The sequence below is a fragment of the Lineus longissimus genome, chromosome 18, assembly GCF_910592395.1.
Source record: "Lineus longissimus chromosome 18, tnLinLong1.2, whole genome shotgun sequence".
Lineage (NCBI taxonomy): Eukaryota > Metazoa > Nemertea > Pilidiophora > Heteronemertea > Lineidae > Lineus > Lineus longissimus.
In genome coordinates, this window is record NC_088325.1 from 1,399,954 (window position 1) to 1,415,238 (window position 15,285).

The 15,285-nt window shown below is 45.2% G+C and overlaps 1 protein-coding gene across 2 annotated transcripts; it reads right to left on the reverse strand.

Annotated features, from left to right (window-relative positions):
* Positions 1-1,626: 1,626 nt before the first annotated feature.
* LOC135502253 (cytochrome P450 2C3-like) lies at positions 1,627-14,755 on the reverse strand. Of its 2 annotated transcripts, XM_064794914.1 has the most exons (7): positions 14,580-14,755; positions 11,736-11,921; positions 10,872-11,393; positions 4,472-4,618; positions 3,608-4,129; positions 2,749-3,051; positions 1,627-1,952 (listed from the first exon to the last, which is right to left on the reverse strand). In XM_064794914.1, exons 1-7 carry the CDS (start codon positions 14,713-14,715, stop codon positions 1,765-1,767), a joined length of 2,004 nt encoding a protein of 667 aa, XP_064650984.1. In that variant the 5' UTR covers positions 14,716-14,755; the 3' UTR covers positions 1,627-1,764. The 2 variants fall into 2 exon arrangements, with proteins under 2 accessions (XP_064650984.1, XP_064650985.1); XM_064794915.1 differs by lacking the exon at positions 4,472-4,618 and having other exon boundaries at positions 1,628-1,952.
* Between the last annotated feature and the right edge of the window lie 530 nt (positions 14,756-15,285).

Consider the following 15,285-nt stretch of genomic DNA (forward strand, 5'->3'; position numbering starts at 1 on the left):
CACTGCCCATCGTCGTTGGTATTCGCAACTTTCCACGTCTTCCATTCCTGTCGTTCGTGGCATTTGAAGCTTTTCATAACTGTGACGTCTAGATGCTGGGCTAGGCTTGTACAGCAGGACGGTACGTAATCTAAGATGCCTCCTGTTTCTATCAGTCGGTTACAGAAAGGCTCTGTCCCATGGACTCGAAACATGTCCAGAATCAAGAGGAACTGTTTACAGTGTTGTTCATCAAGGTATGGGTCCAGAACGTTATCGGTCCAATTGTGTATGGTTTCCTCCCTAACCCATCCTGTGGGTGATGAAGAGACGCAAACGTTGTCAGGCAGGTCGTTGTCCTCTAAAGCATCCAACTGACGGACGAATCCCCGCCTAGGAAAGGTGATATGGGCTTTGGCTTTCCCGCCGTTCGCGAAGATGCATAATGTTACGGTGCAGCCCAGCTTCGTGTTCGATCGTGATGTCCTTACGTCTACGACTTGGGTGCCCGTTCTCGCGCACGTATACATTGGTCGCATATCGAAGAGAAAGAAAGTCTGATCAGCGTTTATGACAAATCGCATCTCCAGCCCAAATCGGTCAATGGAATCGGTAACGTTATTCGAAAGCGTTCACAACGGTCCGCGGCATCAACCGGTAACTGGGTAGTGTTTTTATTCACCTTTCTGTACGCAATGCTATTCCTCTTTTTGAACCCATCGGCCCATCCGCAAGATGCTCGGAATTCATGCCTGATTGGCTTGGTGTTCGCAATGTCCTCCCTATCCGCCTCGTCTAGTTCTTGCCACCACGCTTGGAACAGTTCCAGTCCCTTTTGCCTGAGGTCTTTCACGGAGACAGGAATTCTTCTACCACGGACACCGTCGTACCATTCAAACAGTTCATTCTCCACTACCATCCACGTGCCCACGTTCTTTGCTTTGCACTTCCGGGAGCTCGGTTTGTGGCCGTTTTCAAGCTTCTGTTCCATATCGAATCGGTTCCAATAGCGTATTGTCCCATACGGAATGTTGTAGTTAGCTGCAAACTGTTTCATGGTGCGAACAGTTCCAGCCACAAGTGCAGCCTCGAAGTCGTCTAGGTACTTCAGTTTCTCTTGAACGGAGTAACTCCGGCATCTTTTCGGCAACGCGTCCATACCGTCGGCTTGGTGGGCGTGCAAACGGATGAAATGTATTGGAAGGGAGGTCATTTTATATTCTCTCGACCGACTAAACTTGCGTGCAATTGCATAAGGACAATGTTTTAAAAAGAATTTCCATTGAAACACAACACAATGACCCTATCCTAGGCCCTTGACTTGGCCACAGTCGGTTGCGTTCTGGAAAAGTACCCTTTGACCCCAGCGGCCTTAGCTTACCGTGAACTTCATACTTGTCAGTCATGAAAGGATCAATTTCTGCCACCCAGTCACAAAAAATTAATTCGACCATTGACCTTGACCTCGTCCGGGAAACCGAGGTTAACCAAAATGGTTAAAAGTCTGAACATCGTCATATCAAAAGAGCACGCCATCCGAAATCACTGTCGTCCAAGGAAATTGAAATGCAGTTTACCCAGTAGTGCAGTTATTAGGCTATGCATACGAATTTGCTAAAACTTGGTTTTTATAGTATATACATGTATATTATATATCAATCACCCTGCAAACTATCTTTTATTTCGAAAATCACTATCAGCTTTATTCTGAAAAGTATACAGTGTGACTAAAAAATCACGCGGCATCTTCATTATACGATCGCCCATCACTCTGAGAGTCAATGGTTAGCCCGTCGATCTCGGCCTCACGCACATCTCAAATGGGGCTGGCACGTTCGTCACACCGAACACCCCTTCAAGACTTGGAGGTGCAGCGCCCTCTGGTTTCGTAAACGTAAACCTCTGAAGAAGCGCCACCAAGACGAGAAATATCTCCATTTTCGAAAGTCCTTCGCCTGGGCATTGACGCCGACCTAAAAGAAATCAGATAATTATAAACACAATGAAACGATTCGTCCACGGCGGTGACCGTTGTTGGCCCCAAACTATGTTGGTCTCGTGTAGAAGGCAGGTACCCCCAACCGAGGCGCCTGGTGCCTTGTTTGGAAACTAATCTAACTGGGTTTCAACGTCGGGATCAACTTAGACCCCTACAGGTGGCGCCGGCCTTAACAAAATGCAGATTCTAACACTACTATTATAAACACTACGAAATAATTCGGCATTGATTCCGACCTGAAAGAAATCAGATGATCATGAATACCAAAAAAAACATCGGCGACGTCCAGGAAATAACTCAGCATTGGCGCTGACCTGAAAGAAACCATCGCCCGGTGTAGAAGTTTGAAATGTCCTATGAAATAATGTCCGGGATCAAATGATTCTTTTAAGCGCTCCAATCTCTAAGCAACATGTTTTGACGGCCACGGCCTCTATAGAGCCATATACGTCAGAATAAAATAGGAACGGACACTTTTTCGAGGGGGAAATTTCTTCTTCTACACCGGCTTAAAAGAACGCAAATAAACAACTTTTCATTCAGGCATTGGATGATAATTCGGCCAGCACAAACAAGTGCCAGACACCGGTGGTGTACAGTATGTTATTTGCCAGCTATTGCGAATAATCCCACGCCAACAAGATTCGAATTCGTGGCATGGAGTCTGTCACTGTACACTTAGCCGTACGCCTTCCATGTTCAGTTTTTGAGAGAATATAGTAGCTTTTTTGGGATTGTTCATGTACTGTCGCATTTTCATTTGTGCTTACCGATAGCAAAAGGTATGAGTTCGGGTTTGCGAACAACTCCACCTTTGTCATCCAGGAAGTTGCTGGGATCGAAAGCATCAGGGTTCTTCCAAATCTTAGGGTCCCTGTGTACGGCCCAGATATTTGGCATCATTATGGTGCCTTTGAGGATTGTGAAATTCTGGAACGATACATCTCGGAATTGGATCTTCCGCTGTATTTCAGGATGAGTGACCATGAGTAGTATCGCCCATTCTAGAGTGGTGGCGGTAGTGTCGCTTCCGGCCCCGAAGAGTTCGAAGATAACATTCTTCAGTTGCTCATCTGGAGAAAGAAAAAACGTAGCAACTTTTCAATGCCAATGTGCAAGAGTATTTCTTTTACCGATGGGAAATATTTTGATGATCGACGCTTCCAATAGGGGCAGAGAAGATCGGTATTGCCGACCATTTCGAACATAGTGGCAAGAGTAGCAACTACCAATCGCTTTGTCAGCTAGTGATGCTGTAGCCAGTTTCACGACAGGACTAAAGACCCTGCTCTATAAAGAGTAGGTTCCTTTTTGTATTAGCACCTGTGAGCAGGACATTTGGAACGGGCGCTACTAAAGACACTACTTACTGATTAATTTACTTACTTGAGTTTATGGTAAACACCGGAAGCTGTGGACCTGCCTCGTCTCTCCCCCTGAACCACAAGTCATTTATTTTTCCGATGTTCGCGCGCGACAACCACAATGAAATTTGGCAGGATGCCAACCAATCATAAGGTCGCTTTCATATGCAGTGTGGTGTGAACACGCCTAGCAACATGTCGCCACTTGAACACATTCTCACCTAATTTATTCATTGGTTCATTTTCTTTTTTTTACGATACTGACCTGTAAATGTGTTGTTTGGATCCTTCTTGTCCTGCTTTTCTTTCTCAGCAATGTAGGCATCGAGGAAATCAGCAATATTATCAGGATCAAAGCGCTTCTTGTGCTCGTTGATGTGTTTCACCGCAAAGCCCTGCATGGCCCGAACGTTCTTCTTGATCGTGGCATAGTCGAAGAGGTCTCCCGGTATGTGGCGCAATGACGGAAATATACTCAGCAAGGATTCGCTCGGCATCAGAGTGAGGTTTTCTTTGAATCGCGTGACGAAATATAGAACTTCCGGATCCTCATAGTCATACCTCTGGCCAGCCAAAATCGCCAAGATTATGTTCGCAGTCGCCATGCTTAGTAATGGACCGATCTCGAAACTCCTGCCTCCCTTCTTCCCAATTTCGTCGATGAGTTGATGGATTTCCTCTTCGATTTTCTCTTCGGCGGCCATCTTGCCCATGCCCATATCTCGTAGCACCGAGAGCGAGAGCCGGCGATGTTCTTTCCATAGTTGGCCATCAGCGCTGCCAATACCTGGAGTGTGTAAAAGACGACTCAAAAAACATAGCTCAAGTATTAAGAGGGAGTAGAGTGTGAACCTGGGCGATCGCAGCGCCACCTTACGTGAACGTTATCTGTGCGTCATTTCTGCCTGTGGCACGGGTTACATCAGCCTTGTTCCCGTCATCAGCACCGAATTCTCATGGGAATAATGGCTACGCCATCCTGAGGAAATCAGGGGTTAATGTCCGGCGCTGCATTTGTGCAAATTATACTAATGCTCCCGAAAATGAGTAATTATAGTGCCTACTTATATGGACTGGGGCCCGATTGGTGTATAGGAGTTCTGCATTGACTTGGGCATTTTAACTCTACCTTTTTTGTTGAGATACAGGAAGAAGACGATGTTGGGTCTGTCCAACATAACATAACATAACATAAGTTGTTGTCCCAGACTGATCGTAATGAGGTCAGAGTTGAATTCCTTGGACATCTGCATCGCCTCCATTCGGAGGTGTTTACCTGCGAAGTAGATTCGAAGTAGCCCATTATAAGCCCCCCTTTAGGAGGGGCTCTTAAGATACACGTGTGTGCGGGAGTAGATAATGTAAATGAATGATGAGAAATAAAGAGAGATTGTATATCCTACAAACAATTTTTTTTGGTATTTTTCTGAATTAACTCCGTTGAGTTTACCGATTTCTCCGCGATCTTCCGGTGGTGGTTGCTATCCCATTGGTTGAAATTAATTTAAATCTTCATGGGAATTCGCTACATCATATGCCTAAGAAATTGGCCAATTATATTAATATTTTTATCAGAGAAATATCCGTCCTAAATAATGACAGAAAAGGGTGGTTTATTTCAATTTTGTGTCGACATGATCGAGGTCACGTGACATAAAAACAAAACAATCGCACACACCCGTCCAAAAAAGGCACTTTAAGAAAAACAAATACGTTTTTCCAGCTTAAAACCACACTGACGACTAAGTTATATTGGTCTACTGCCCAAATCTGAAGTATCAAATTGAATCACAAACTAGAACTAGCTCTATTTAGCTATAGTTGCGTGAAAAATTCGGGTGAGCGACGTACATTCTGTACCCTAGCGGCCAATAATTAAACTACTTTCAGCCGTCTGCTCCGGTCTCGTTAGGGAGTTTTTCCCAAATGTACGCGATGATGACGTGCCCCATTAACAGGACGTAACATCTATTTTAAAATGCCTTTCGAAAGTGAATGCATGAGGACAACCCATTTGTGTCGTATATCACTGGAAACGCCCGATTCCCGTGAATAAGGTCAATCACAATGTATTACATTACCAAAACAAAAATGTGTCGGAAGGAACTATATGGATGCAGGTCCCATCGCACCCCCCCCCCCCCAGCAGTATGACACAGAAGGGCTAGTTGACTGTTCACCGGGGGGGTTTGGGGGGAGCTTCCCCCCAACGCACTGGTAAAAACCTATGTCGACGGAGGGGGGTTTGGGGGGTGTCCCCCCATTGTAACAGCTGTAGTTGTTAGAGCTTGCACTTAACATATGCTCGTAGGGGGGTTCGGGGGAGCTCCCCCGACCTAAAGGGGGGCTCACTAAGTTCTTGACTTTACATATTATAGCCTCGATCCGCTACGCTGTACCTAGCCTATGTGCTACCTCGAAAAAAACCAGGAATTCCAACCCAAAGGCATTTAAGTTTAAGCCATGATGAAAAACAGGTTTGACGTCACAGTTGGACGTCACAAGGCTGGCCAACCAATCAGGCCATTGTTTCGTCAACAAATGAGTTTCACAATAGGAACATCGCACTTCGTCCCTTTTGGGGGCGAAGTATTGGTCTAGATCGAGAGGAGCATTCAAACTACATGTATAATGAGCCAGTGTAGAAGTTGAATATACATGTATCCCCCTGAAAAAGTTCCGTGTACAATCTATCCTCAAACATTTCGAATTTCTACACCTTGGTTTAGCATTTGTTTAAAGTGACACGTTTCTAGCCCATCTAGGAGGTCTGGGTTATTGAGTGACTTACCCAAGAAAGGCAGACTTCCGAGAATCGGTACACTCCAGGGTCCCGGGGGAAGGTTGGCGTAGAGCTTCCTCCTTCTGAGGTAGAGATACCCGAGAAGAATCAGCGAAAGGACGACGAGAAAAGAGGCGGTGTCCATGTCTGCTGCCAAACACTCAAAATCAACAGACAGGTTTATACACCGATGGCCTATTTATTAAAAGCGGCCTCAATTACTACCCGGGCCGGTATCATATGGAGATAACCTTGAATCGGTTCTAGGACAGTAAGTCTAGTTTTCGCGCCACAATGACCGACCAATCGCTCGCTGTTGCACGCCTGGTCACTTTCTAGCGGTCAATGTCACCTGTTAGTCAGATCGATTTCGTGGGGTATTTAAAAGCCTGCCTACTTGGTTTTCATTGAAGAGGTATACAGGGTGTTCTGTAAAACACTGAACCAGTTGATCGGGACGTAGTTGAGGGGAATGGCGATAGCAAGTGCCTCAGTGACAAAGTATGGATTTCTGAAGAAAGTTTGCCAAAATGATGCTCCATCATTTCAAACGTAAACGTATTTTGGATGTGTTCCCTAATAACATCTTTAATTCTCAAAGGAAACAGTCCAAATTCATTGGTGAAGTCCTCAGAATTGGGAGACTGAACTGTTACAGTTCTTGGTAGTCAAGAACATCATAAAACTCCATGCCATCGACGTTTTCATCCTCTCCTATTGGCTGTTGTCCACCTTCAATCTGTTGCGGTCGCAGCGCTTTCTCGAAGCCATTGTGAATAACCTGCTCACTGACCCTATTCCATGCCAACGAAATTATCTGTACGATCTGGCGCAAAGTAATTTTCTCACACTGCCCATCGTCGTTGGTATTCGCAACTTTCCACGTCTTCCATTCCTGTCGTGCGTGGCATTTGAAGCTTTTCATAACTGTGACGTCTAGAGGCTGGGCTAGGCTTGTACAGCAGGACGGTACGTAATCTAAGATGCCTCCTGTTTCTATCAGTCGGTTACAGAAAGGCTCTGTCCTATGGACTCGAAACATGTCCAGAATCAAAAGGAACTGTTCACAGTGTTGTTCATCAAGGTATGGGTCCGGAACGTTATCGGTCCAATTGTGTATGGTTTCCTCCCTAACCCATCCTGTGGGTGATGAAGAGACGCAAACGTTGTCAGGCAGGTCGTTGTCCTCTAAAGCATCCAACTGACGGACGAATCCCCACCTAGGAAAGGTGATATGGGCTTTGGCTTTCCCGCCGTTCGCGAAGATGCATAATGTTACGGTGCAGCCCAGCTTCGTGTTCGATCGTGATGTCCTTACGTCTACGACTTGGGTGCCCGTTCTCGCGCACGTATACATTGGTCGCATATCGAAGAGAAAGAAAGTCTGATCAGCGTTTATGACAAATCGCATCTCCAGCCCAAATCGGTCAATGGAATCGGTAACGTTATTTCGAAAGCGTTCACAACGGTCAGCGGCATCAACCGGTAACTGGGTAGTGTTTTTATTCACCTTTCTGTACGAAATGCAATTCCTCTTTTTGAACCCATCGGCCCATCCGCAAGATGCTCGGAATTCATGCCCGATTGGCTTGGTGTTTGTAATGTCCTCCCTATCCGCCTCGTCTAGTTCTTGCCACCACGCTTGGAACAGTTCCAGTCCCTTTTGCCTGAGGTCTTTCACGGAGACAGGAATTCTTCTACCACGGACACCGTCGTACCATTCAAACAGTTCATTCTCCACTACCATCCACGTGCCCACGTTCTTTGCTTTGCACTTCCGGGAGCTCGGTTTGTGGCCGTTTTCAAGCTTCTGTTCCATATCGAATCGGTTCCAATAGCGTATAGTCCCATACGGAATGTTGTAGTTAGCTGCAAACTGTTTCATGGTGCGAACATTCCAGCCACAAGTGCAGCCTCGAAGTCGTCTAGGTACTTCAGTTTCTCTTGAACGGAGTAACTCCGGCATCTTTTCGGCAACGCGTCCATACCGTCGGCTTGGTGGGCGTGCAAACGGATGAAATGTATTGGAAGGGAGGTCATTTTATACTCTCTCGACCGACTAAACTTGCGTGCAATTGCATAAGGACAATGTTTTAAAAAGAATTTCCATTGAAACACAACACAATGACCCTATCCTAGGCCCTTGACTTGGCCACAGTCGGTTGCGTTCTGGAAAAGTACCCTTTGACCCCAGCGGCCTTAGCTTACCGTGAACTTTATACTTGTTAGTCATGAAAGGATCGATTTCTGCCACCCAGTCACAAAAAATTAATTCGACCATTGACCTTGACCTCGTCCGGGAAACCGAGGTTAACCAAAATGGTTAAAAGTCTGAACATCGTCATATCAAAAGAGCACGCCATCCGAAATCACTGTGGTGCAAGGAAATTGAAATGCAGTTATTTAGAACGCAGTAGTGCAGTTATTAGGCTATGCATACGAATTTGCTAAAACTTGGTTTTTATAGTATATACATGTATATTATATATCAATCACCCTGCAAACTATCTTATCCTGAAAATCACTATCAGCTTTATTCTGAAAAGTATACAGTGTGACTAAAAAATCACGCGGCATCTTCATTATACGATCGCCCATCACTCTGAGAGTCAATGGTTAGCCCGTCGATCTCGGCCTCACGTAAATCTCAAAAGGGGCTGGCGCGTTCGTCACACCGAACACCCCTTCAAGACTTGGAGTTGCAGCGCCCTCTGGTTTCGTAAACGTAAACCTCTGAAGAAGCGCCACCAAGACGAGAAATATCTCCATTTTCGCAAGTCCTTCGCCTGGGCATTGACGCCGACCTAAAAGAAATCAGATAATTATAAACACAATGAAACGATTCGTCCACGGCGGTGACCGTTGTTGGCCCCAAACTATGTTGGTCTCGTGTAGAAGGTACACAGGTACCCCAACCCCACCATCCGAGGCGCCTGGTGCCTCGTTTGGAAACTAATCTAACTATGTTTCAACGTCAGGATCAACTTAGACCCCTACAGGTGGCGCCGGCCTTAACAAAATGCAGATTCTAACACTACTATTATAAACACTACGAAATAATTCGGCATTGATTCCGACCTGAAAGAAATCAGATGATCATGAATACCAAAAAAAACATCGGCGACGTCCAGGAAATAACTCAGCATTGGCGCTGACCTAAAAGAAACCATCGCCCGGTGTAGAAGTTTGAAATGTCCTATGAAATAATGTCCGGGATCAAATGATTCTTTTAAGCGCTCCAATCTCTAAGCAACATGTTTTGACGGCCACGGCCTCTATAGAGCCATATACGTCAGAATAAAATAGGAACGGACACTTTTTCGAGGGGGAAATTTCTTCTTCTACACCGGCTTAAAAGAACGCAAATAAACAACTTTTCATTCAGGCATTGGATGATAATTCGGCCAGCACAAACAAGTGCCAGACACCGGTGGTGTACAGTATGTTATTTGCCAGCTATTGCGAATAATCCCACGCCAACAAGATTCGAATTCGTGGCATGGAGTCTGTCACTGTACACTTAGCCGTACGCCTTCCATGTTCAGTTTTTGAGAGAATATAGTAGCTTTTTGGGGATTGTTCATGTACTGTCGCATTTTCATTTGTGCTTACCGATAGCAAAAGGTATGAGTTCGGGTTTGTGAAGAACTCCACCTTTGTCATCCAGGAAGTTGCTGGGATCGAAAGCATCAGGGTTCTTCCAAATCTTCGGGTCCCTGTGTACGGCCCAGATATTTGGCATCATCATGGTGCCTTTGGGGATTGTGAAATTCTGGAATGATACATCTCGGAACAGGTTGCAGTGCGGAAGACCGAAGCCCGCAATTGTGGCGAAACGTTGTATTTCGAGCACAGCGGCTTCGGTGAAAGGAAGACTTCGGCGGTCCTTCATGGTCGGGAATCGTTCGTCTCCGATGGCATCGTCGATTTCTGATTGGATCTTCCGCTGTATTTCAGGATGAGTGACCATGAGTAGTATCGCCCATTCTAGAGTGGTGGCGGTAGTCTCGCTTCCGGCCCCGAAGAGGTCGCTAAAGACAGTCTTCAGCTGCTCATCTGGAGAAAGAAAAAACGTAGCAACTTTTCAATGCCAATGTGCAAGAGTATTTCTTTTACCGATGGGAAATATTTTGATGATCGACGCTTCCAATAGGGGTAGAGAAGATCGGTATTGCCGAACATTTCGAACATAGTGGCAAGAGAAGCAACTACCAATCGCTTTGTCAGCTCGCGATTCTGTGGCTAGTTTCACGACAGGACTAAAGACCCTGCTCTATAAAGAGTAGGTTACTTTTTGTAATAGCACCTGTGAACAGGACATTTGGAACGGGCGCTACTAAAGACACTACTAAGTCGAGTGACTTACCCAAGAAAGGACTTCCGAGAACGGGTACACTCCAGGGTCCCGGGGGAAGGTTGGCGTAGAGCTTCCTCCTTCTTAGGTAGAGATAACCGAGAAGAATCAGCGAAAGGATGACGAGAAAAGAGGCGGTGTCCATCTTTGCTTACGGTTATGGTAAACACCGGAAGCCATGGACCAGCCTCGTCTCTCCCCCTGAACCACAAGTCATTTATTTTTCCGATGTTCGCGCGCGACAACCACAATGAAATTTGGCAGGATGCCAACCAATCATAAGGTCGCCTTCATATGCAGTGTGGTGTGAACACGCCTAGCAACATGTCGCCACTTGAACACATTCTCACCTAATTTATTCATTAGTTCATTTTCTTTTTTTACGATACTGACCTGTAAATGTGTTGTTTGGATCCTTCTTGTCCTGCTTTTCTTTCTCAGCAATGTATGCATCGAGGAAATCAGCAATATTATCAGGATCAAAGCGCTTCTTGTGCTCGTTGATGTGTTTCACCGCAAAGCCCTGCGCGGACCGAATGTTCTTCTTGATCGTGGCATAGTTGAAGAGGTCTCCCGGTATGTGGCGCAATGACGGAAATATACTCAGCAAGGATTCGTTTGGCAACAGAGCGAGGTTTTCTTTGAATCGCGTGACGAAATATAGAAATTCCGGATCCTCATAGTCATACCTCTGGCCAACCAAAGTCGCCAAGATTATGTTCGCAGTCGCCATGGTTAGTAATGGACCGATCTCGAAACTCCTGCCTCCCTTCTTCCCAATTTCGTCAATGAGTTGATGGATTTCCTCTTCGATTTTTTCTTCGGCGGCCATCTTGCCCATGCCCATATCTCGTAGCACCGAGAGCGAGAGCCGGCGATGTTCTTTCCATAGTTGGCCATCAGCGCTGCCAATGCCTGGAGTGTGTAAAAGACGACTCAAAAAACATAGCTCAAGTATCAAGAGGGAGTAGGGTGTGAACCTGGGCGATCGCAGCGCCACCTCACGTGAACGTTATCTGTGCGTCATTTCTGCCTGTGGCATGGGTTACATCAGCCTTGTTCCCGTCATCAGCACCGAATTCTCATGGGAATAATGGCTACGCCATCCTGAGGAAATCAGGGGTTAATGTCCGGAGCTGCATTTGTGCAAATTATACTAATGCTCCCGAAAATGAGTAATAATAGTGCCTACTTATATGGACTTTGGCCTGATTGGTGTATAGGAGTTTTGCATTGACTTGGGCATTTGAACTCTACCTTTTTTGTTGAGAGACAGGAAGAAGACGATGTTGGGTCTGTCCAAGAAATCCTCGCCTGACAGCACCGCCTTTATCGAATCGAATGAATTGAGTAGTATGCAGAGTTGTTGTCCCAGACTGATCGTAATGAGGTCAGAGTTGAATTCCTTGGACATCCGCAGCGCCTCCTTTCGGAGGTCTTTACCTGCAAGGAGATCGGGAGTAGCCCATTATATCGCCTCGATCCGCTACGCTGTACACCTAGCCTATGTGCTAGCATGAAAACGACCAGGAATTCCAACCCAAGTGCATTTAAGTTTAAGCCATGATGAAAAACAGGTTTGACGTCACAGTTTGACGTCACAAGGCTAGCCAACCAATCAGGCCATTGTATCGTCAACCAATAATTTTCGCAATGGCGGCATATGCTAAATTTAGAAAATCACATAGCTGAGTGTCAGATGGTCACGTGATTGACGTGACCGCCGTACATTAGCTGTACATCGTTTACACAGTGCATGGGTGTGTGGTGCAAACGGAAAGAAAGTCCCTCGAATTATTCTTCACTAATGCCTGTGTGTGGTTGTACGGGTAGTATTTTACAGAGTTTGCGAATGAGTTTAGTGGTGGTGTTTGTGTCAGTGGTAAAGTAGATGATCCCATCAAAGAACGAGTTTATTTTTAAGGTCAAAAGTTATACCAAGAATCCCCTTATATATATACATGTATATATACTAGCATTGTACCCGTGGCGCAGGCAGGTTCAAATGGGCTATACCTTGAATAGATTGAATTGCAATGAAAATCTAATGCAATATCAAAGGAGCCATATCGAAGAGACAAATTAAACCAACCATTTGTCCACAGACTCGGACCTAGCTGTGGCGTGCTGTATGCGTGTATATAAAAGTATATCAGTTGGTCCGATAGAGATGATGAGGCAATGCCTCGTTCCTTAGTCAGCAATGCCCCTTTTTATACGGAGAAGAAGGAGTACCCAGATAGGCATTCACATGTCGGCCTCCAAATGGCTCGAACCAATTGCACTGTCACTACTATAACTTTAAAATGCGTGCTCCTCCTACATGTAGCCAGGTCTCGGGCAAGGCACTTACTCGACAGGCAAGCTAGAAGTTCAGCACCGTGAGCAGCTCCTTGATAAGGCCATTTCAGGTTCAGCGCGCCTCTTCAGATCAAGTATTGAAAGCTGCGGTGAGCACATAAACAGACCATGGTAACCTTCATTATCAAGGGCTAGCTCTGGCTAACACAGCATCCATAAACAATAGACCACCAATTTGACCCCAGCTCCTTACTGCGGGAAAACCCAAGTCCAGCAACCGAAAGTACCAAAAATACATTTTTGTTTACATTTGAACTGCACACATACGTTTGTTTACAATTTCTTTCCCCGCGAAATCTCGAACATCAGGTGACCTGCAATCGTGGATTGAAAATAACATTAACCTTAGTTCAGCAGGTCAACAGGTACAGGCTGTTCCAATCATCCCCCTACAGCCAGCTGTTCAACAGGTAATGTTAGCCACCCTACAGGGAGTGCAGGTAATTGATTAAGCCCCTGCATAACTAAACAGCAATGACTTGGCTTCTGTGAGTGGTAAGGAGAATTGACAGTGTCCGATCAAAAATCCCTCATTACTGCTCCGCTGAAGTAAATTTCCGAAAATAAACATAACGTTGCATCAGGATAACATATCACCTGCAAACGTGCAAAATTTCGAGACGTAACACTACCCCCAAATGGCACTTTATCGAGCCACCTTATAGTATTATGATATACATGTAGATGATTCTCGGTTATACCATGAGTGAAAGGGTCTCATTTTCTGAGAAAAGGTGAAACTTATGAAGAGCAATGTCCACTTAATAAAGTATTTAATAGAGAGCTCTGGCCTGAAGGTCCTGTTGAGTAGTAGATAAAATTTTGCCAGCATGCAAATAATGACGCATCCTGACATCAGGCTATTTTGACTCCTGTTGTATACAAAAATATCGAGAGGCGCCAGTGCCAGGGAACATGATTGTACGAGAGCTCAGAAGGACCATTCAAACTTCAAACTCCAATAAATTTTTAGATAGTCATAGATTAGTATTTATTTGGTCGACTGACAAACCTGTAGTAGACCTGCCCTTATCTTATCTCATTTTTTCATTCGACCAGAGTTAGTGGTGGTGGTAACTTCACAAAGTACGTTGGAATCCAACACACAACCTTCTGATCATGGTGCCTGAACAATGATTGAAGTTTGAGTTAACTCCAGGTCACTTCAAACTTCAACGTTAAAGTTTGAAGTTCAAACCTCAAACTTCAACGTTAAAGTTTGAAGTTTGAAGTCGCTCCAGGTCACTTCAAACCTCAAACTTCAACGTTAAAGTTTGAAGTTTGAAGTCGCTCCAGGTCACTTCAAACTTCAAACTTTCGTATGATCGGGCGTTTTTTGCTCCTACGGGCGAGTGGCGGAGTATATTGAAAACAACCGGTACCAGGAGAGTCGAGGGCGTACATTCCGGACGCAGTGGACTGGCCTCGTCCTATCGCCCAATATATACATGAGAAGAACCAATTAGGATGACGAAATGGACTGCCTCGGGAATATTGGGTGATATGAATAAAGACCAGCAAATGCTTTTATCTAAATCTCCATGTACATTTACACTAGGCCTTCCTGTACAAAACCGGAGTAAAAGCATTTGCTAGTCTTTATTCATATCACCCATTGATACACAGCCTTCGGCTCTCCATAACGCCACTATAATAACCGTGTCCGAGGCCCAGGCACGGCGGTTTCCCAAAGAAAACGGAGCACACAGGCTAGGAGGTCTGGGTTATTGAGTGACTTACCCAAGAAAGGCAGACTTCCGAAAATCGGTACACTCCAGGGTCCCGGGGGAAGGTTGGCGTGGAGCTTCCTCCTTCTGAGGTAGAGATACCCGAGAAGAATCAGCGAAAGGATAACGAGAAGAGAGGTAGTGTCCATGTTTGCTGCCGAACACTCAAAATCAAGAGGCAGGTTTATACACCGATGGCCTATTTATTAAAAGCGGCCTCAATTACTTCCCGGGCCGGTAATTGCAACACGAAATTTGTTAAAGATATATAGGCCTAGAGGTCACGTTGGACTTCGATGATGTGCGCGAGCCTCGAAGAGAAGCCTATGGGCTGGGTTGTTCAAAATGAGAGTAGCTTTAAGGGAATCGTCAAGTCACTTTTGAAAATGTTTTAATGGATTGAACCAAGAATTCATAAAGACTTCAGATATTTAAAAAAATACGTTTTTTATTCAAAAGGGTGGAGAAACATTTCCTGAACTCAAATATTAATTTTTATTAATCGCTGTGAAGAGATCACCAAGACGAACAAAATGATACATTAATTTGCTCTAAATTACTCCTAGCTATAAAGGAGATACAGGACATTTCGTCAAAGAGACAAAATATTCTATTTGATGTCCCGTGCTAGGGCGTGATGGTGGGCATTCTTTGCCTTAGAGGGGTTTTAGAACCTCGTTAATATACCATTGACCATTTCCTTATGAGCCTAATAATCA